This window comes from Halyomorpha halys, unplaced genomic scaffold, assembly GCF_000696795.3.
Source record: "Halyomorpha halys isolate HHAL.00 unplaced genomic scaffold, Hhal_1.1 Scaffold1388.1, whole genome shotgun sequence".
NCBI classification, from domain to species: Eukaryota; Metazoa; Arthropoda; class Insecta; order Hemiptera; family Pentatomidae; genus Halyomorpha; species Halyomorpha halys.
This window is the reverse complement of record NW_027107006.1, coordinates 94,877-117,173: the sequence shown is the minus strand read 5'-3', so window position 1 is coordinate 117,173 and position 22,297 is coordinate 94,877. Positions and strand designations below refer to the sequence as shown.

General features: G+C 28.6%; 2 protein-coding genes across 4 annotated transcripts in view; one reads left to right on the top strand and one right to left on the bottom strand.

The window, feature by feature from the left end:
• LOC106689527 (uncharacterized) overlaps window positions 1-22,297 on the top strand; it is a 55,937-nt gene that overhangs the window by 16,219 nt on the left and 17,421 nt on the right. For 2 of the 3 annotated variants that reach the window (XR_010842869.1, XM_067045355.1), the window contains exon 2: window positions 5,768-5,952. Coding sequence is in view for 1 of the 3 variants with exons in the window: in XM_067045355.1 (XP_066901456.1) it covers window positions 5,768-5,952 (185 nt within the window). In the remaining 2 variants the exon portion in view is untranslated. Of the gene's footprint in view, window positions 1-5,767; window positions 5,953-10,764; window positions 10,784-22,297 lie in introns of those variants that run through there. The other variant, XR_010842870.1, reaches the window with a different exon arrangement.
• Window positions 11,595-22,297, bottom strand: part of dsd (attractin-like protein dsd) — a 35,787-nt gene continuing 25,084 nt past the window's right edge. The window contains exons 19-22 of the mRNA XM_014434518.2: window positions 20,674-20,752; window positions 19,015-19,122; window positions 17,069-17,186; window positions 11,595-15,875 (exon numbers count right to left, since the gene is read on the bottom strand). Coding sequence (XP_014290004.2) covers window positions 15,739-15,875; window positions 17,069-17,186; window positions 19,015-19,122; window positions 20,674-20,752 — 442 coding nt within the window. The 3' untranslated portion in view covers window positions 11,595-15,738. The remainder of the gene's footprint in view (window positions 15,876-17,068; window positions 17,187-19,014; window positions 19,123-20,673; window positions 20,753-22,297) is intronic.

Below are 22,297 nucleotides of genomic sequence, written 5' to 3'. Positions count from 1 at the left end.
AGTAGCGGAGGTAGAGGGAAGGAGATTTTCTCAATAGCAGAGGTAAATATGGTAAAAGAGGGAGAAAAAAGGAAAAAAAAAATTCTCACTACCAGAGGTAAAATTATTCTCACTATCAGAGGTTTTTCGAAAGAAAACGAAGGGACCGCATTTTTTTTCTCACTAGCAGAGGATTCTCAGTACCCCAGTGTCTCACTTGGCCAGGTTCCACTGTATTATTATCTTACAATGCCAAAATGTTCTTAGTCGTTTTTATCTTTTTAGCCCTGATGAAGCTTTACAAAGTGGGGCGAAACGTTGAAAAATTAGTTGTAAACTATTTTTGTTTCTCTTTTGACCGCAACGCTGACCATCTATTCATAATTAGAAATATTTTACTCATTTATTCGAAAATTAGTATTTAAGGGTTTGTAGAGGTACTAAAAACGAATATCAACTTTGTTTCACTTCTAAAAAAGTCTTTTACCACACTTTGATTGGTCGGTAATTCCGAATGAGAAAAAAAATCACCTAAGCCAGACCAGTATTCCCGATATACAGCGAAGTTAGCTTTATGATATTACTATTACCTTCTTATCTATATATTAATTGATACCATAGTTTCAATAGTGTTCGATTAATGTATATACAGCCTTTAAGAGAGCAATAGCGAAGCATTGTCGTTTTTTTTTTGGTTTTTTTTCCATACCCTCCAGTAATGATTTTAGTGGGTATTTGGTACGTACATATAGGAGGTATGCTATATGTATAGCTGGGTGTGAAGGATACCTTGGATTGTTTGTCGGTTTTGATAGTAATAAATAAACAAATGGCAGATAAATGAATTTAACATAACGAGTAAAGATTTTTTTAATAATATATTGTAATTGTGGTTCGAAATAGTTTAATTACTTCTAATATATATAAAATAATCATGATATATATTTTCATCATTTTGTGCAAAAAAGGAGTATGTATGGGAATGGTTATTTTCAAAGATTTTATTGAATCAAAAGAAATAAAAATAGAAGACATGGAATGCAGGATGCTTTTGGTATTAAAAAAAAAAAATTAAAAATAAGCAAAAGCGAATCAAAGTAATTTCCAGCAACTGAACTAGGGTTGAAGTGTTCGGTAGAGACCTGTTCTTAATCTAAACTATTTTGAGATTCGGTATTCCTGTTTGTCTCAACGTTCTAACTTTAGAAGGAGTGCTGGTTGTTGAGGGTTTGGGTGCTTTTATTGCGAACTGTTCGAAATTTTTTTCTGTAACCTACAATACTTCCGAATTTAAATACAAAACAGCAATAACGCCTCAAAGAGACAAAATAAATATTCCGAGAGACAATTGAAATTCTGCAATAGTATTTTAACATTTATTCCTGGATGCGCAGTTTTAAATCTAGTTTAGCAACAGTTATCTAGATAATTCACGAGAACCTTCAAATCCGGCAACAATGAAATGATAGCATGTAACGGTATAAATTATGAAAATTAATGTCACAATTTGGCACGGCCATGGCTCAAGGAAAAAGGAGATTGTCAATAAACAGCCAACTTCCTTTCAAGGATATTAAATGAAATATTATCCCAAAAAGATGAAAGAAGATTTATAAATAAAATAATATGTCTCTGATGATGGTAAGTGGTGAGTGAAGAATTTTTGCGCAAAATTTGTCAGGCCCCTCACACTGTGCTGCTTTCAACAAAATTTTGACGGGTACGTAAACGTTGTCTCACAATTTTTCAGAAAATATTTGAATGCCCCCGTTTTTTTGCGCAATATTTCGCCATAGTTAATAATAAGCTTCTGGTGAAATTTTTGACGATGTCATTATTCTGCAAATTTTTGCCAGCCTGAGAGTTATTTTAGTGGCTAGGAGTTTAAAGCTAAACTCTGTAAGTCCAAACAGGCTTTATTATGGTTGAATGAGCCTTTTGTAATTAATTTAAAGTTTAGACCGTTTGTCTCGTATGTATTGTAATAGTCAAACATACAGGGATAAGAAGAATATTATCAAAGGACACTGTAGGGCAGGAAATCATAGGGTTGCGACAAAGGGTAAAGATGATTTGATAGGATTTATCGGAATTTATTTTAGTCCTCCAGCATTGACACTGTTGGGAAAAAGGGCGAAACCTCAATCGATTGCTGCCTCCAGTGGCTAAATCTTCATCGGTACACTTAATTGGGGTAATAAAAATAAATAAAAGGAAATAAAATAATTTAACATAAAAAAAAATCAATGAAGTGGAGAAGATCCCCAACCATCTTTGATGGTGGGTTTGGAGGGGGTGCGGCCAGCAAAAAAACACAAATAAACAAAAAATTATTTATTCTTGCCAACGTTTCGCCCTAAATTTAAGGTCTTCATACATATTTGGAAATATACATAAAAATGAATTTACAATAAAAAATAGTTGATTAATAACCATGGAATTAGTAATAATCTAATTTCATGGTTATTAATCAACTATTGTTTATTTCCGCACCCTCCGACCATCTTCTCCACTTATCAATTTACGGCCAACTATCTACACCTCATTTAAAAAAAAAAAAAAATTCTATCAATAATACAAAACATACATAAATATGGCGGTACGTTTGTTTACTGTTTATTCTCTCGTCTCTTCATGCGTCTTTCTCTCTCTCCTTTTGAGACTTCTACTCTTTGCATGCGATTCTCTCCAGCCATTCTCACACATGGCAACACTTACAGTCCTCGGACCCTCTCTCAAATTTAAAATCCAACCAGCTGGATGCAGACGCCAACGCAAAAATCATAATTATAAAACAAAATGCGTTTAATCATTTACTTAATCTACAGACACCTTTGTTTTACATCGATGTTGATTATTATCAGACTTATAAGGGATATAAAATTTTCAAGAAAATAAAATACTTAAAATTTTGAATTTTGTCCCCGTTTCGACAATCTTCGCCTGACCATTGTTGAACTGCCCAAGGTCCCGTACGGTTTAAATTCCTCAATATTATATTTATGATTGCTTATGGGCCGAAATGGGATTTATATACAACAATCTCTAAATGTTAAAAGTTCTGCATAGTTTTTGTTTTCCATCACATTCAGAGTGGATAATATTGAGACTGTTTATATAATATAATGAAGGAGAATCGTGAGTTGACCTTAGCGAATCGCCAGCCGCAGACACAGGGCAGGAAAAGCGTCCACGGAGTCACATGACCGTGACGCTAGCAAGGTTAGAGGGAAATTGTCAATTACGAGCAATTCTTCTAAGGTTTTACTTTTTTATATATAGTTTTGTTCCAACTCAAGGTATTCTTCGGAAAACGTACCAAATCAGTAGATTGGAATGAATAAATTTGCACATTCTTACCTGAAAAATTTAAATGTGCGAATACTTCGCTTAAAATATCGTTTCAGGTTCTAAGCAAATTAATAAGGAATGAAGATTTTACGTATTATTCGATTTATGCAATAAAAGTGTAATTTTTAAAATTTAAATAATAAGACTTTTTTTTTTGTTTGGCCTGTTTTGTTTTTTACAAGCCTAGAAAACGGAATCGAAAAACTCCCAGTTATTGGAAATACGCACGTAGACTCGAACTGCTTTATTTGAAAGTATTAACTTTTATATATTACTCCGCTTATGAACTAAGATATTCTATAGAACCTAGTTCATAATTCATAGCGAAATGAAAATGACATCATTAGCAGTTATTAATTTGCAAAAATTAGTCACGTCATGGCTGACAGACAGCACTGCTCAATGGTCTACTTTAATTTTTATTTATATGCGGCGTTTGGACGTTTCCCAAACCACAAATCTCACAATGCCACCACGAGTTAATAATACTCATTAGATACCAAATAAACATTGATTTTTTTTCATTATTTTATATTTTTTAGCTATAAATTTTCCTCTGAAGTTACTATCTAGGATAGTAATAATAATTGCTAATAATCTTCTCCCCTCAAGACATTGTATTGATCTTAATAATCAATAAAAAATGGACAAATATTTTGATATTTGTTTATATATTGGCTCATTTCAAATGAAATGTCCGTTTTTATTATTTCAAAAATTAGTAGACTTTTGTTGTTTATTCTATTTACCTTTACAGATTATAATAAGCCATTATTAATCCTCTACTTCTTTATAATATTCACTACCATTCCCATCGATTGCAATTTGTTTAGTATGCCATTAAATAGGACCATGGAAATATGCTATTTTCGCTATTGGTAAATATGGTAAGGGACCTATACTCTTACACGACATCGTCAGACCTCATGTTTCACGACAGACATCGAAGAAACTAAATGAGCAGTTTTATGATGTCCATCCACACCCATCTTATTCACCAAATTTATCTTCAACAGAATTCCATCTGTTTAGAAATTTTTACAACTTCCTTAAAAGTAACATCAATGAAATATTATATATATATATTTCCAGTTGTCCCTACAGATCTTGTTGACTTTGGCCGCCTGGTACCTGGTGTTTAAGGAGTGGACACGGGGTAAACAAATCGAGGATATAAAAAGTATGTTTAGTTTTAAATTTTCTAAAGAGATATACCCTAAGTAAGTATTTCCGCCGGAAAAGTGGGTGGAGCCACTTTAATTCGGTGTACCAACTGGAGACATGAGAGCGACTATGTATGGATACCGGAAATGAATCTAATAAAACAATTCATTACTCTCTTAAGTCTCATCTCATGCCTACCTGATATTTCACGATAAACGAGGCAACCGTTATAAAAGCTGGGGAACATGAGAGAGGAGACTAGAAGCTGGCGGGTTTTGGGGGATATAGAATCATGGAGTCTCAGGAACTTAATTGTTTGTTTTTGTTTAATGGCGTAAAAACATCATTAGTCATTAACGCTGTCCTCACCTTATTTAATTTTGCTTACATTTGTTTAATTTTATTTATTATTATTTTGATTACTATTTTTTTTCTTCTGTTCAATGTTATATTTTTGTTAGTAAACCTTCTTTTTTAAAAAACTCAAATACTAATTTAATTGTTTTATCATAGTCTCTAAGGGTTTTTGAAATATCCGGATTTAATCCTAAGCTACTGAGGTGTGATGTGAAATATGCGCATTCTTGAAAATTATGACTAATTATCAAATTGTTGTTGCAATACTAGCAGTTTGGAGGCGTTTCTTTTGAAATAAGATAGGAGTGAGTGAGCCTCGTGTGACCTATTCTTAGTCAGTACAACCTCCTCTCTACGGCATTTGCGACTGGAGGTACTCCAGGGCTTGCGTCCTTTTTAATATTTTTTTTGTTTACTCCTTGGGCTTTCATTCCACAAATATTGCCATTTATCTTTGATTTCCTTTTCGAGGGGTTTACTTATTTTTGATGGCGTTAAAACAGCATTACCCTGTCCCGGAAGCACGAGTGCTTCTCTTGCAGCGTGATCGGCCAGTTCATTCCCTGCGGTTCCTGCATGACTTGAAACCCATATAAATGTAACTGAAAAACCCATATGTCAGGAACTGTTTAAGGATAGTAATGGATTTTCGGATAATTTGGTAAATATGGTCATTCCACGAGATGTGCTGTTACCATACCTGATGGCATGCAGGAAAAGAAGTGATTTATTACCAAAAACTCGTTTCTACATTCACTTCTTTTCATAAAATAAACCATCTTTAACCTTTTTTATTTCAATGATAGTGTTAAAAAGAGACAGGGTCGTACTAAGCGTATTGAAATATTGTGACTTGTTACTAACCTTGCCTGAACGATAAAAAGGTCTTTCTTTTCAATTGATATTACTACCACAGGTGCTTAAAAAAGGAAGGGGCTGCTAAGCAGTGGGCACAAGACTGCGAAGACGATTCGTCCTCTAGCAGTAGTGAATCTAGCAGCAGTAGCAGTAGTAGTAGTAGCAGCGACTACAGTGACGTCAAGAGTGAAGCAGGACCGAAGAGGAGAAGATCTGGGCCCTTCCTTCCAATAGCCAGGTCATGTACGTGTATTTTTTAACAATTCAAAGTATACATAAATTTGTTTTTTATTAGACTACCAAAAAAATTCCGTTATCAGTGTTCCTGATGGAGGTTCAAAGGGAAAACATTAAAAAACCAGTCGCTCATGGCCCTATCCAGAATTTGAGTTTAGGTGGAATAATTTCTTAATCCGTAGATTTTTTTTAATGTTATTACTAATATACAATTTTGTAATGTTTTTAGTTGAATATAGGAGGTTTAGGCATACCTCTTGGGATTCAATATCTTTTGAAATATTATTTATAAATAATATGTCTAAATATAAAATAAATAACATGTGAAAAGGATATATCCTAGATCTATAAAACTGGAATTTATCTTGTATGAAGCAATTTTGAAATATTTTTGAACACAAAACGGTATTGTCAGGCCAGGAAGGAAGCTTTCAACAAAAAGTTCCTCTCAGGCTGGATCCGATATCCCCCCCGTTTTGATGATAATACTCAATTTGTACTTTGATTTTATCAATAAAAAAGTAGCTGTTACTCCCGAAATATTTAGTCTGAATAAATTTTGAATACACAATTGGAAAGCGAGCCAAATTTCCAATAAGAAAGGAATATTTTGTATTTGGCTGATTCTGACTAACATTCATAAAATATATTATATATAAGTTTAAAGAGAGCCAATTTATCAAAATATATCATAACTTAGTATGTGTTTGTTAGTGAATGTAAGATGATTGAAGACTGTGACAGATATTACATTTTTTAAATGTTGACCTCGGAACATTGTTAGAAAGGTTTGTAAGTTAAAATGCAGTATCTAGTTGTGTTTAAATTGAATCATATAATCAATATAATTTATTCACTTTAAGAAAGTCATATAATAAGCGTTGGTTAAATGAAAAAAATATTTTTATAACTTTTAATTTATAGTGAGGGCTGGTAAATAATATTTTAAGGGCTGTGTCTAGAAAACATTTTTCTCATTGAGGGCCTAGTTTTACATCCCCTCATCATGATACCTTCTAATTTCTTAATGAGAGATTATACTAATGTATATCAGTAACGTCTATTGGAGTTTAATGCAAGCTTTCTATACCACTATTAGTTAATTTAATAAAATTAACAGTCTTTGGCATTAAAAAAGAAAAACTTGCAATAATTTGGAAGAGATAGAAGTAGTTTGCTCTATTTTATTGAATAAAACAAAAAAATAAATTGTGAGTCTGATCGTTTATCCCCTGTACCTTTCCAATATGTTTAAAATTGTATTTATCATCACATTGATTTTATTACCATTGGTATTTTAAAACATGACCTTCATAGCCAATTATGCTTCCATTATGTCCCTTTTGGGCTGAAAACCCCTGAATTATCTGAGGAGGTTTAAAAAACTAAGGTTCACTAGTGACAAATTTGCTAATATGATTGTTATTTTTTTTTTTTTTTTTCTGCTATCTACTTATGTCAGAAACAAATTCATGCTTCAGTATTGACAGCATTGTGTTATTATCAATAATTAATTGTTAATTGTTGATAATTTTACAATGTGACAATCAATTGTCATTAAAAAACATCTTATTAGCAAAATTACCACTTTCACCCCTCTGCTTTTAACTTATACAATACCTCACCAAACTTTTTATTTACTTATTGTCAGTTTTTAAATGTTGCTTCTTATATCATAGAAAACAAATTTTTATTAAATTAATTTTGGGCTATTCACAGCACCAATGACTAAAATGTTTTTATTAGTGAGGAGTATTGGAACAAATAAATATATGCTTTTCAACAGTGGACATTAAAAAATTAATTAGGTTTAAACTATAAGTGTCCTAGATACATAACTATACTATACATATATCCGGCAGCATTATAATTGAAAAGAAAAATTATTTAATTTTTTCCCAAAAAAATCAATGCAAAATAATGTCTTCAAATAATGGATCATTTTAATGTTAGTTTTTCTTATGTTAGTATTAATTTAAGATTTTTAATTACCATTTTAAGTGGCCCAAGTGTTAAATTTTGTTTACGTTAGTAAGCTTTAAAGATTTAAATTTTATGATTTATTAGTAAAAACACTATTTAAAAAAAATATTTTTGTTTCATTATAAATTTCACATATAAATATAAAATATACATTTATTATTAATAAAATACATTATTATTACATTAATAAGCTCCGTTGAGGATATAAATTTTGAGTTTTAGTTGTAAAAATGTTATTTTTAATACTATAAGTTCCTTACAATGTAAATTTTCTGCTTTATTTATAGATTAAAATACATATATATTTACAATGAATAAAATGTACATTTTTCAAATGTTTCCCAATTATTTCAACATAATCCTTTCTTTCTTTGTACTTGTTAATTCAGGATTTACTGGATATAATTTATTAAATGAGCGAATCGATAGCCTAGAATAAAAACCTCTTATCTCAACAAAAAAATTAATAACGTTTATTCATTATTAGATTTATAAGCTTGATTGATAACCTCACAATACTTGAGTGTCGAAAAATTTCACATATATACAAATCTTACTGATGCTATACTCTATTGATGAACTATTAAACCTTGTATCTATCTCAGTGGCAGTAATATGTAAGTTTTAAATTAATCTAAATATAAATTTTTCTTTTTGAGTTATGAGGTTTTCATTCTAGGCAATTGATATGTATTAACCACTTATTGTAAACACGTGAAGATCAAACAAAAAAAACAATGTATGCATGCCAATTCGTGAATTTCAAATTCTTGAAGTTACATGTTGATGAGTTGTATAAAAGACATACAAAAATTTATTGGTTTTTTAAAATTAAAGTTCTAATAAAAATATAGTTTATTTTTGAAAAGAGATCTTGGCTTTGAAATGCAAATTAAATAAAATTCTCCAATATCATAATGTTATCCTGTATAAACCAAAATAATTCATTATAAAAGGTTTGATACATTAACATTAATTTTATAAAATGCTGAAAAACCTAGATAATAGTTGGGAGTGTATATGCAGAATTAGCAGTCAATAATTTTTTTAAAACCCTATATCTAGGATAGGAAAAGTTTCCTGTATAATTCACCAATTACATCTCTCTAATTACATTTACATTGGTTTAAATTTTTAAATAAAATAATTAAAAAACATTTAATGATTTTTTGTTTGTAACCCCACCCTAAGCGATCATCGGGATAAGAACATTCGACATATACGCTTCATTATTGAAAAATTAATAACATTTAAAAAATCTGGCATTTTTAAAGAAATAAGTAAAGGTATTTATACCTTATGTTAGTGATGATATGTGACCATGCTTAACTATCATTTATTCAATATTTATATACTTTATTTTTAATTTTTTTTATTATGTATTAATATTTTTAATATTATTAATATATAATTTTTTCTTACCTTATATACCAGAAACTATGTCAAAGTCAGTGATTACCTATGTAGGTGCCACAAATGAATGCCACTTTCTCAAAATATTATAAAAAAAGAAAGAAAAACATTAATATTAAAATAGCAAATATATAGTGCATTCTAGAATTTACTATGCAATCTGTTTTCTTCTTTTCCAACATATTCAACCACTCCAAGGTTAATTGTGCTGACATTTTTATTATTTTTCATCTCAGTAAGGGTGCCATAAAAATATTTAGCCTTAGAAATTGAATATAAAAGTAGTGTAAGTGAAAACTTACAACTTTTGAGAAATTTAATACTTGAGAGAAAGTTTTATGTTTTTGAAAAGGAATTGTTATATTTCTTTCGAAAAACATAAAACAGCTTTCTTTCTCTGCTAAAACTAGTCAGTCACCAGAATATCCAACTATTTAAAGCCATTTGAATTTAATAAACTCAGCAATTAATTAATTATATATTATGAAAAAGTGCAATGAGAATAAAATAATTCATACCACTTTTTCTAAGAACTTCTCATTAAAAAGTGAAGATGAAAAAATGGAGGACATGATTTTCCCATGTGAAATCATGAGGTGACTTTTATTGTATAAAATAAAATATATAAAGTAGAAGATTGGTGTTTTATAGTTTTTAATATTGTTATAGGTTCTTGTAGTACATGAATATGGGACGGTGTGTCTCGAAACGTTGTACAATGTTAATGAGTGAATAAATAATAATTTATTGAAAATGATGGAAGTAATTATAAACCTCAAAAAAAAAAAATTATAAGCAATTAATTAATTATATATTATGAAAAAGTGCAATGAGAATAAAATAATTCATACCACTTTTTCTAAGAACTTCTCATTAAAAAGTTAGCATCCAGTAAATGAAGTAGATTTTTATATGTTGAATCACATCTTTTATCATCAATAAACCAATTAAAAAGAAAAATAAGAGATGAAATTAAAAAAGAAAACATTACCTTGAAATTATTAAACTTACAACCACTCTTCAATTATTATATTGAATGTTGATCAAAGCAACAATGGATTCCACTAACTGCCTCAATTTCTGAAAAAATGGTTTTCTGACAAATGCAATCACTAACCAGTTTTAACAGTGCTAAATATAAGCTTTTCTTAAAATTTTTAGTCAAATGAGTTTTAATACCTGTTATTTATACATCGATTTACCATGTACATCTATTACACGAAAGCATTTAAATTACATTTCAGATTATTCATGTTCTGCTAGATATTGTCTTAATTTCATGCTTTTTGCATTCAGTCATGATGTCCAGATGCTGTTATAGGTTATTCTTTATTATATCAGAAATCCTATTTTAATATATATTGTTTCAATTTTGTGTCATTGATACTTTTGAGTATGTTAAGACTTAATAATTATTTTTAGGAGCTTTATATATTGGCCAAGTTGTCAGCGTACTCATTTATGCTACATCCAAACTAATTGCAATTTAGGGTCTTTATTCAATAGTACAAGAAAGTTCTGTCTAATATTGTTTGTTTGTTCTGGATAAGACCATCAGATATTTCTTCAGGTCCAGGTGTATTAGTTAAAAAATCTAATGTTAACCTCTTTGAAATCAGTCTTTTCTCTTATTTCCTATTCCACATATCTATTTTATTTCATAAGTGAAAATAAATAATTTATATAACTTTTAAAACATTGAGTTTTATTTTTATTTTCAAATGTTTGTATCTTCTATATTTTGTGTCCTTATTTTATATATTTTACCTATGTTATTTAATACTTAACTAACATAATTTTCATTATTATGTTTTTGAAAATAGAAATTTTTTCTCATTGTCACAATTTTTTTCCCTTATTGTTATTTTATTTTATTTATATTTTTTTTTTTTTATGGTAAGGAAGAAAAAAAAGACAAATAAGATTTTTGGTTGTGTGACTTAACAAATATAATTATTATACAAGTTAGGTCACATAACAAATCTTGTTTTCCTTCTGTTTTCTACCTAACCTTAAAAAATTTCCATTTAAAATACAATTTTAATTTCAGAAATAAAGTAACATTATAAATAATTCCAACTTATTTTTTAACTCCTTCATTGTATATTGTAAAACATTCTTCGCTGTATATTTTACTTCCTAAATATTCAGTCTATAGTCATTAAGAATTATGTATTTCTAGCAAAAAAAGAAAAGATTTCAGAGGGCACTAGAACAATATGAAAATGGGATAGTAAATATAAATAACCAACTTTCCGTTTTAAAAATGTTATACTGATTGTATTTTTGATACAATGACCATAATAAAACTATAACAAAAAACATTTGTGTCTATACATCTATACAAAGAAACTGTTATTATAAGTTGTTACAAATAATTTGATGGTATTTATTGGAGAAGGGTATATATATAGAGAATATTGCAATTATGAAAAGAAAAATATAATTTATAATGCTTTAGATGGCGAAATCTGAGTAAGACAAAGGAAATGATTCCTAAACAAGTTAGTTTTTACCCATACTTACCTACTTGCCTGTGCATAACTGTCATTATATGCATAAGTAATTAGGTAAGTGTGGGTAAATAATAATTTTTTTGGGAATAATTTTCTTTGTCTAACTAACGTTTCACTATTTACAATCAGTTTATCAATGAGCAGAACTAACAACATAAAACAGTTAATTAAAAAAAAAAAAAATATGCTCATGGGCGCTTATACTAAAAATTAATAAATAATAATTATTTACATATGTACTAATACAAAAAGAAAAAAAATCTTCGGCTTAAGAGGACAGAGCAGAAATACGCATCAGGAACTAAATAAAAGTTCGATACCTATTAAAATGAGCATAGCATGCACTGAACTGTTAGTGCATTCCTTAAAAACTGCAATTTAAAATACAATTCATAAATAATTTTAAAAAACATATAAAAATTTCACTATTAGTGTATTTTAATCATATCAATAAATATAGGTATATTCATATACATATATATGAAATTTATATAAAAGAGAAAACAGTCTAAATATATATTTACAAGTGTGTCAGATGGTAGTGGCCCGAAACCTAACTCAAAATAAATAAATATAATACAAATAAATATAAATGGATACATTTAAAACCCTTAGGGGAGGGTAGGTCTGAAGAGAGGGCCTGGTTTACGTGCGCGCGGTCCTTTACCCTCAATCGTTCAGTCGTGACCACGCCCACGTCGTTCATGACTAGAAGTCATTCTGTCTCTATGGAATGTTCACACTTCAAACCATTTCAAAACACTCCTTAAAGATTTTTTTTTTAATTACACATATAAGTATATTTCATTTTTTTTTTCTTAATTATTTTCTCCTATATGGGATATAATTGTTTTTGTTATTTGTATTAAATTACCACTAATATATACACATTTATTTTAAATAATATCTATTTAAATAAACAGATATCTAACAACTGATGAAGTGAAAATTCATTCGAATAACTGGACGATTACAGTTTTTATTTTATTTTTTTCTTCTAACCTTTTTTTCCAATCACAATCATATAAAAATTTTATATTCAATAAAATTCCAAGAAATAATTTTTTAACATTCAGACCATCATTGTCTTTTTCATTCTTTACATACAATTTCTTTTGCTATTTTTTTTTTTTTTTTTTACAACTTAACCATTAGATAGTTAAAATAATGAAACCAGTATGGCATATTTCATGAAACTGTCTAGAAAAAAATAATCTAACTATATATAATAATAACACTTAGCTTTTAGGGGTTATCTGACTATGTAAGCTCTTATGTGAAAAAAGTAAAATAAAAAATACAGAATTTTTTTAGTACTAAACAAAACAACTAAACATAAACCTACAATAAAAAAACTAACAATCAAAATGAATATGCAATAATGAAAAATATAAATTGTTTACTTGAATTAAAAAAAAATAAAATAAATAATAATAGTAATAAAAACCAAGTAAACTCTCTTATCCAATGCTCTGATAATTTCTGTTGAGTTTCCTTATTAAAAATTTTTAAATAAGTCCACAAGTCTTGAACCAAAAAGTCATTGCAATTTTTTTTAAAGACAGCTTTACTAGGTAAGCCCTAACATGATATTTTTTAAAAATAAGTGTTCCTTCGGTAAATAACAAAAGACGACTGATTAAAATTAAAATAATTACTGTTTTAGGATTTATTTAAAGGGAATTAAGATATTGAAAATCTGAACTAATCTATTTGTTTAATTAAATTTCATTTGGCTATATATATTTGTTTATACAATCATTGATATATGTTCTCTGAATAATTTTAATTTTGGTCTAATATTTTTTTCATTTATCCAGTAAAATGTCTTTCTCAGCAGTGCTGGATATAAGAGAGTTTACAGAATTAATAATAAAAATTGTACTCACTTATTAACAATTTGTTTTTATAAAATCAAACACAGATAAATTCTAAAATCTGCATTATATCCTATAGTTAATTATTAATCATAATAATAAAAACATCTTAAAAGTTAAAAAGAGCAATTCAACTATTCCTAATTATTTCCTATAATGTACCGACATTTAGAGATGGCAAGAAAGATATGAAAACATTCATGGCATGGTTATGTGGGGTCGATAGCATAAACTTCATGGAAGAAATAGGACCCTCACATACAGGCATATATCCTCCGAGCCACTCATCTTGTCAACTGCGGCTAACCGATTGATCGGCCCGTAACTATAACTATATAATGTATAGTTATATAATATACAACTATATATATAACTACTTAACTGTTATTATCACATGAATCCTTGGTCTTGCCAAGGAGAGTTAGACTGGTACATCGAGAGCTATGTCCTAAATGGAATGTCATCGTCAAGGCAGAGAACAACTAGGAAGAACTTAAATTGAAATTCATAATGAGTAATAAGCCACTATTGACAAATTAAAATTTTTATTCGGAATAAAAATAGCATTACTTCCCATATAATTTAACCACCTGTGGTTGAAGTGTACTACTTTAAAGACAGTGAAGACAAATGGCAGTGAAAAACATAGTAAATCCTCCAACAAATCTTATGACTAGCAATTAAGGGCCCTAAACATCAAAATCTCCGAAAAAAAAGACAATAACCACAAATTATATCCTCTGTAATGTGCCCCTACACTATTCTGGCTTTAGATGAAATTTGCGAGGATGGAAGGCAAACGAAAATAAAATTACAACAGGAAATCTATAATTTCATCTCCCTAACTGAATTATAAATAAATCTGACTTTAATTTTTGAGTTCCTCGATTAACTTTATTTATTTTTCATATTTTTTATTAGCACAGTCAAAGCTTGATAACTTGAAGTCAATCACAAGAAAACTGAGTTTCAACCAAGAACCTATAATCCCAAGTAAAACTATCTACAGGGGTCTTCACTCTCAGAACTCCCAAGGCTATATATCAAATTCACGAAGACTGAAGAATCCCAGATTATACTCAAAGTTATAAAAAGTAAATATAATATACATAAGGACATATCATTAAAAGTTTTCTTTACTTGATATTTTCTTATGGACTATTTTCCTAATTTTTTCATTAAAAAAAAAAAAAAAAAAAAAAAAATCAATGACTAAAAATAATATTTATTTAATTTAAACTTGAATGTAAAAATTAACTTCTTGATGACTGGAATATTCAAACATAAAATATATCAGCCTAGCAATTTTACTTATCAAGTTTTGACAGTGCTCAATGTGATAAATACAATTTTAAGTTTAGAAATATGCTCATCCGGTCACAATAGTGAGAATGTAAAATCAAGTATTCTCATTATGCAACATTAATTATTGTACAGAATACTTATTAACAAAGGATTTCAGACAGAAGTGAAATTTTAATACTTAACTTTTTTCCAAATAAAAAACAAATATATAAATTTCATGAAAACTTGATTGATCTCAAAGATAAGAACATAAATTATAATAAATAAATTATAGCTTCAAATTACATTTTCTGTTCAACAGAAACTTAAATCTCACAAAGCAAGTAAAAAGCTTTCATCTATTCCTCTTGAGCGAACATACTAAGCAAAAAAATTCATCAATTAAATTCTAAGATGGGAAGAAAAAAAACATTGTTCTCTTAAGACCTCTGAACACATTCCTTTCATTCAATCCATTAGGTAAAACGAAAAGACTCCTACCTCAAAAGTCGGCAAGCTAACTCTTTATTAGGCCTATTTTGTCATTTTATCCTTTTAATAATGTTCCACAAGTAATCGATCCTGTAAAAATAAATATTGTCTAGACTCTGTCTGGCAAATAACCCCTGGACAACCTGAGCCTTAGAGACTCGGACTGCAACAAGAGGAGTCAAAAAGTACCAAGCCTGTAGGCAATTATGACTATTTACATTGGCTGACTATATACAGGAGTCAGGATGCTGGCTCGACACAGTTTTCCTGCTTTTTGACTTTCCATCGTTTTTTGTTACTGCTTCTATACTCACTTTCCTCGGGTTGCCAAGAGTCACCAGGGCAGAGGCAATAGCAAGACCAGCTAATGAACAAGAAATAAAAAATATATCAGAATTCGGAATCATAGTTTTTTGTTTAACTTTTTAATGTGTAATGGTTAATAATTCATTATCTTGGCATAAGTATGATAAATGAGTGAAATAAATATTAACATAAATATAAATAAATATTAAAAAGGAATAAAGCGGGAAAAAAGAAAAAAGGAAGAGAAAAGGTGTATTGAGTTAAGAGAGAAAATGTAAAAAAAAAGATAAACAAAGAAAAATGAATAATAAAATATAAATATATTATAGAAAGAAAAAATTAAAGAACAAAAATGATAAAACAAAAAAATCATATATTAATATTATATATTATAAGTTTACTTCACTCTGTCTTTATTTTATAAGATTTAAAAATTGTCTGACTAGATTTAAGTATGATGTGTATTTATTAATACATTCGGTAGCACACTTTTTTTTTAATAATAAAAATAATGTTTTTATGTTTGCTAAATAATGTTTTTCTTTCTGGATTCTTTTGAACTTAAAAAGAATCCCGCATATTCACAGTTATCATTTTAATTGAGAAAGAAATAACCCATCATCACTTCAATCTATTTGTGTTTTGGGATCCATTACTAAGGAAGAAATCTTGAAAATAGACAGTGCTGGAATGATTTTCAAAGTTAGGTGAATTTATGCATTTAATAATTGAAATTAAACATATTAATATTACTATACATTGACAGTCGATCATCTGTAGATACAATGTATCTGTAAGGAATTTAAGTTTTGAAATCTTTATCCCAATAATTGTTCAATTCAGTGATTGACAGAAAAATTAAATTTGAATTATTAGAAATAAAGAATAATGTTTTTATTTAATATAATCTTCTAGTAGATTACATTAGTTAGAAGTTCAACTGGATGGTATTTATAATGGGTGCTTAACCTTTAATTGGGGTGGTAGGGTTGACATACCCTAAGTAGCAATTAAGCATTCATACCTCTTGACTTTTTTACTCTTACCGATCCGTCCCTTCTAGACTATTCATATTAGCAGGCATTCTTCAAGTTAAAGGTGAAATAGACAAATAATATTTATATATGAAACTTTATGGTATTTTAAATCACAAAAAAACATGTGATTGGTTTGAAGTGTAAAAAATTGGTTTTGAATAATTCAGAAAAACACTGTCACAATAATACAATTTGAATGCTTAAATTATAATACCTGATTGCCCTTGTGGGGTATAGGGAGCTCCTCCAGTTGGAAGACGCACCAGTAGAGAAAGAACAGCCGCACGATTCCCTGAACACGGTTCCAACGCAATAGGGCTAGGGCATTCCTGCTAAAAAGTGAAAATATTTCTAATTAATTAGTTTACTAATTTAATGTATTTATTAATTCATTGTTTGAGAGTGGTTTATATTAATATAATAACACCAACTACAAATGATACAATTTACTCTCAACTCTCAACAGTTTATTTTAATTCTCTAACGTCTTGGCCCTCAGGCCATTATCAAGGAGACAAAAAAATAAAATTGTTTTCACATTATTACCATATTATTCTCTCACATAATACCGATATTTTTGAACATACCTCAATTATTGACGGGTCACAAATTCATTTAAAAATTGTCTTTCATTTACAGGCTAATTACCCATATCATATAATCTTCAAAAACAAATATCATAAGAGTTTCATTTAAGTATTATAAAATGGCTACTCATTTACAAGACATACAATCTCAATACAAAAACTATTCTTTAAAAATTTGTTTTCCTTTTTTATCAACAAAAAAACCTACCTTAAACAGATTAGGACTCTGTTATCACTTAATTACTGGGCTTAATTTAATTAACATTATTTTTTGCTTATAATTTAATCTTATTTAAAAAACATGATTATTTTATTTCTAGTATATACATATTTATGCACTCGCCTCCCCCCACATATACATGAATACACAATTAATATAGTTTTCTTCCAAAGAAAAGTTTTTTGGGGTGTTTTTTTAAGCCCGATAGAACTTGAAATTGTAAAAAATAACACAAAAAATTAAATTGTAATCAAAATTTTTTTTTTATTCGAAAGATCAATACGTGACATTAACATTTGAAAATGATTTCGGGCATATGGGCACCGCGGCTGTTCTTGACGAAGCGCATTCTGGACGTCCAATTTTGGCCGTATGTCACGAATAACACGAACAATGCTGGCCTCCAAGGCGTCAATTGTTGCTGGTTTATCAGCATAAACCAGTGACTTCACGTAGACCCACAGGAAATAATCGAGAGGTGTCAAATCGCACGACCATATGCGGCAATTTTGCTTATTAACAAACCCGTTAAGCCAAAAATGCGCCTCATCGCTGAACACAATTTTACAGAATGCGCTTCGTCAAGAACAGCCGCGGTGCCCATATGCCCGAAATCATTTTCAAATGTTAATGTCACGTATTGATCTTTCGAATAAAAAAAAAATTTTGATTACAATTTAATTTTTTGTGTTATTTTTTACAATTTCAAGTTCTATCGGGCTTAAAAAAAAACCCTAATAAAAAGATTTAAAATAAATTGGTGGAACTGTCGTTATATGTAATCAAATAAATATGTAATCTACTTTATTTTTTCTAGAAAATATATTAATAATTTTTAAAATAAAATAAAAAACATTGCTTAGTTGAACTAGCTGCTTAGCTGACTAGAGCTTTTTATAGAATTTATTTATCTAACTAATTTACTATGTTAAAAAATTATATTTTGTAGAAAGAAAATAAAGAGATTTTTAAATTAAATAATCACGGATTAAATTTTAAAATCTAATTTCAAATTAATTTTTGATACCCTTAGAGTGGTGACAATACAATACAAACATTAATGTATATATTAGCCAATAAACTATCGATCTATCTACTGTAATAAAAATATTTAAATCTAAAAGACCGGTGGTAAAGAGGAGAGAGTGTGCTTTACTCATCGGGGCAAAACAAAAAGGTGATAACACTCATGATGACCTCCATCGTCTGATAACACTAACAGTTATCTTCCCTCTAAAGTTCTTGTTCTTGTTCTATTTAATGTACACGAAAATTTTGTTATACATTAAATAGTACAAATCTACCATATGCTTTATTTTATGAACCATCTCTAAATGCTAGTCGATCACTTACTTTCTTCTTAGAATTGGTAGTCGGAGTTGTAGAATCTCTCTTTTCAATCTCTACCAAAACCTGGGAAAATGGCCTACTTGCCATTTGTTCCATTTCAACGAACAGCCTCTGAAATTATGAGCCAAATTATTATGAAGATCAACCAGAAAGTAGCATTGCACATGAAATCATTGAAGAGTTATTATATTTTTTTTATTTATTCATTTTATAGCAGATCGGCCTGGTGGGCCTTACATGGTTGATATAACCGTTACTACATTATGCACATTTTTTTTAACTGTTGATTATGGGAGGAGGGATATAGTCATGTACAAAAGACACCCCTAACTATATACAATGTTATAATTAAAAGAAAAAAAAAAGATAAAATCAATAAATAAGAATATTGCTTCTTAATAAAAGAGAAAAGTAAAATTAATAACAAAAAATAATGATATTTGTATACTTAACAAAACAAACAATTGCCCTCTAATGGTAAAAAGAAAAAAGTTAATTTGAAAAAGGGACGAGGGAAGAAAAAAATAAATAAATAATAATAATAAGTAAAATAGAGGTAGTGTAACTAATGAATTAATAAATATAGAATTTATAACAGAATGTCCTGCAGCAGCCTGGACTTCAGAAGAGTTATAAAAAGTTATATTTAAATAACAAGAATAAAAGATATGGCTAGATTTAACATACGGGCTGAACACTGAACTTATAATCCATACCCACTGGGCTGGCTGATAAAAGTTTGTTATTCTTCAACTTTTATTTTAATTTTGTTGCTAACCTTGAATGATAACTTTACAGAACTACAATTTTTTTTTTGCTATATTTAACTGCTAGATTAAAACCCTTAATATGCTCTGCCAACTGTGTAGAAATCTTTAATTTATTAAAGCTACAGACAAAATTTTTAACACTTTTGGATTTAATTTTCAAATCAATATTTTTCAAGAAAACCTTAAAACTTGAGATACTTCATCAGTCACTAGTATTCGAAGAAGGGATAATAGGTTATCTTTAGAGGCCATTTTATGCGAGTGTGCTGCTTAGCACATACATAGAGCGTCAACTTGGCAGCTTCAAAACTACAGCAGCACTGATTCGATACTGGCCTGGGCGGGCTAATTTTTATTTTATGGTACCCCATGAAGCAAAAACGTACCACTGCATTACCTACTGAACTAGGCAATACTTTGCCCTCTTATTACCCATGTTGCCTGAGATTTGTCATGTTTAGATAAACCTTATGAAATTATAACATAATTTAAGTTAATTTGGAGAATAATTTTGCATACCCTTTTTGAGTTAATCTGAAATGTGCCTGGTCTCAATCTGATTGAATAATCCAAACACCACAGTAATTTAGTAAGATTAAAATTAATTTTTTTATTTCACCAAAATATTATGCCTATGGTTTTGATCTTTTTAGTTTAATTACCGCAAATTAATTTTCATGAAACAAATTTTAAATTAAAATAAAATTATAAACAACACAATTTCTTTCAATATAGGCTTATCATATTGAATTTACAATTACATAATATAATTATACTCATTATTGAAATTGAATTTTTCTAAAAATTTATTCAAATAGAAAATTAATATCAAATCTAAAAATTTATACCAATTCATCAATCACTACAAAACATTATTTTTCAAATAGTTTACCTGTCTCCGACGATACATGTCGTACTTTTGTTTGATCTTCCAGAGGACAGCAGCGACAAGCAGAAGAAGCAGGAAGCATCTGCCAACAGAATGGTACAATTTTATAAACAGAATAAATGGGGTATTTGTTTTTAAACATGAGGGACAATAAGGGGCAGATATAGATAGGCTCTCTTGGCTCATTGTCAACTTTATAATTTTAGGCCAACAATCTAACATAACATTATGCAGTACATTTATTTATTTTCTAGAAAAAATATTATACCTAGTGCTAAGTTATTGGATTAAATTTTAATAGTTTCTCAACTGAGACCGGATTTTGGTGGAAAAAAACCCTATAACATACAATGTAATAATTCAAATAGTAGAGCATAATGAAAAATTATTAGAAGCAAAATAAATTTAGTAAAAAATTGAAGCCAAATTTCTTATGTATATATATATATAAAACATAACAAGCCAACACAAATGATTTCATGGGTTGCTTTGATGATACATAACATAGTGGCCACACATTTTAGATGATCTTAATTTAACTTGCTTTTAAAGTAAATAAAAATTGTACAAATATAAATTGAACAAGACTTTATTTTTATATTATGATTCTATATAATTAATTACCTCAGGAGTCTTAATTAATGAAATATTTATTTATCCTCTCTTTAACTAAAATCTGTAAATCTATGTTTATGTTTAATATCTTAGCTCCCTCTATCTTTTATAGCCACTAAAAAATGTAAGCCTAACAACTAAAGGAACAGATTCTTGTTTTTCGTTTATTTTAGCATATCTATTTTCTGCCATAAATTAATTTTTTTTTTTTTTCGCAAAAACTTTTAAAAAAAAATTAACCATTGATATTTTCCTTAGTTTGTGAAAACCAATAGAAACATAACTCGACAACCACTGAAGTCATTAAAGTATAATGTATGCATTACTTTTTTTTTTTTATTTGAATAAAATAATATATGAATAGTGTAAGATCAATTAAATCTTAATAAAGGTAACACAACTATTTTTAAGGATTTTTTTGCAATATTTTTAATGGAGTGGTTTATTCAGATGAAAACCTCTAATATCCTACCTAAAAACAAGCACAGTTGTTATATTTAGAATCAAATATAATATGAAAGTGAGAGTTCGTTGCCAGGTTACTGACTACTTGTAAAAATAAAGATTGTTTTTTTCTGAACTAATCATACAAAGTAAAAGAAAAGTATACACCAGAAGTGACAAATTAAACTAAAAATGAACAGATGTTAAACATAGTGAGCAGGAAACTAACATAAACAAGCCTTTTCTGAGAACTTATCAATTGATTACTTTTTTTTTTTCCTTTCAACTATGAGTTACAATAATTATTTATTTCATATTATAGTCAGTTTTCTGCTAAATTAGAGTATATTGTCTCAGTAACTACTCACTAATTTAAATTTAATATTAATCTAAATAATATATTATGCTAAACCAAAAAATTTTGTCTACATGAATTCATTCTCTAAGACATAAAAACAGCAGCTTAAGAAAAATATATATATGCATTTGCACAATAACTAAGCCCTCTGTTTATAAATAAACAATAATATTAACTAATACCAGGTCATTCAAAAAGTCCTGTCGTTTT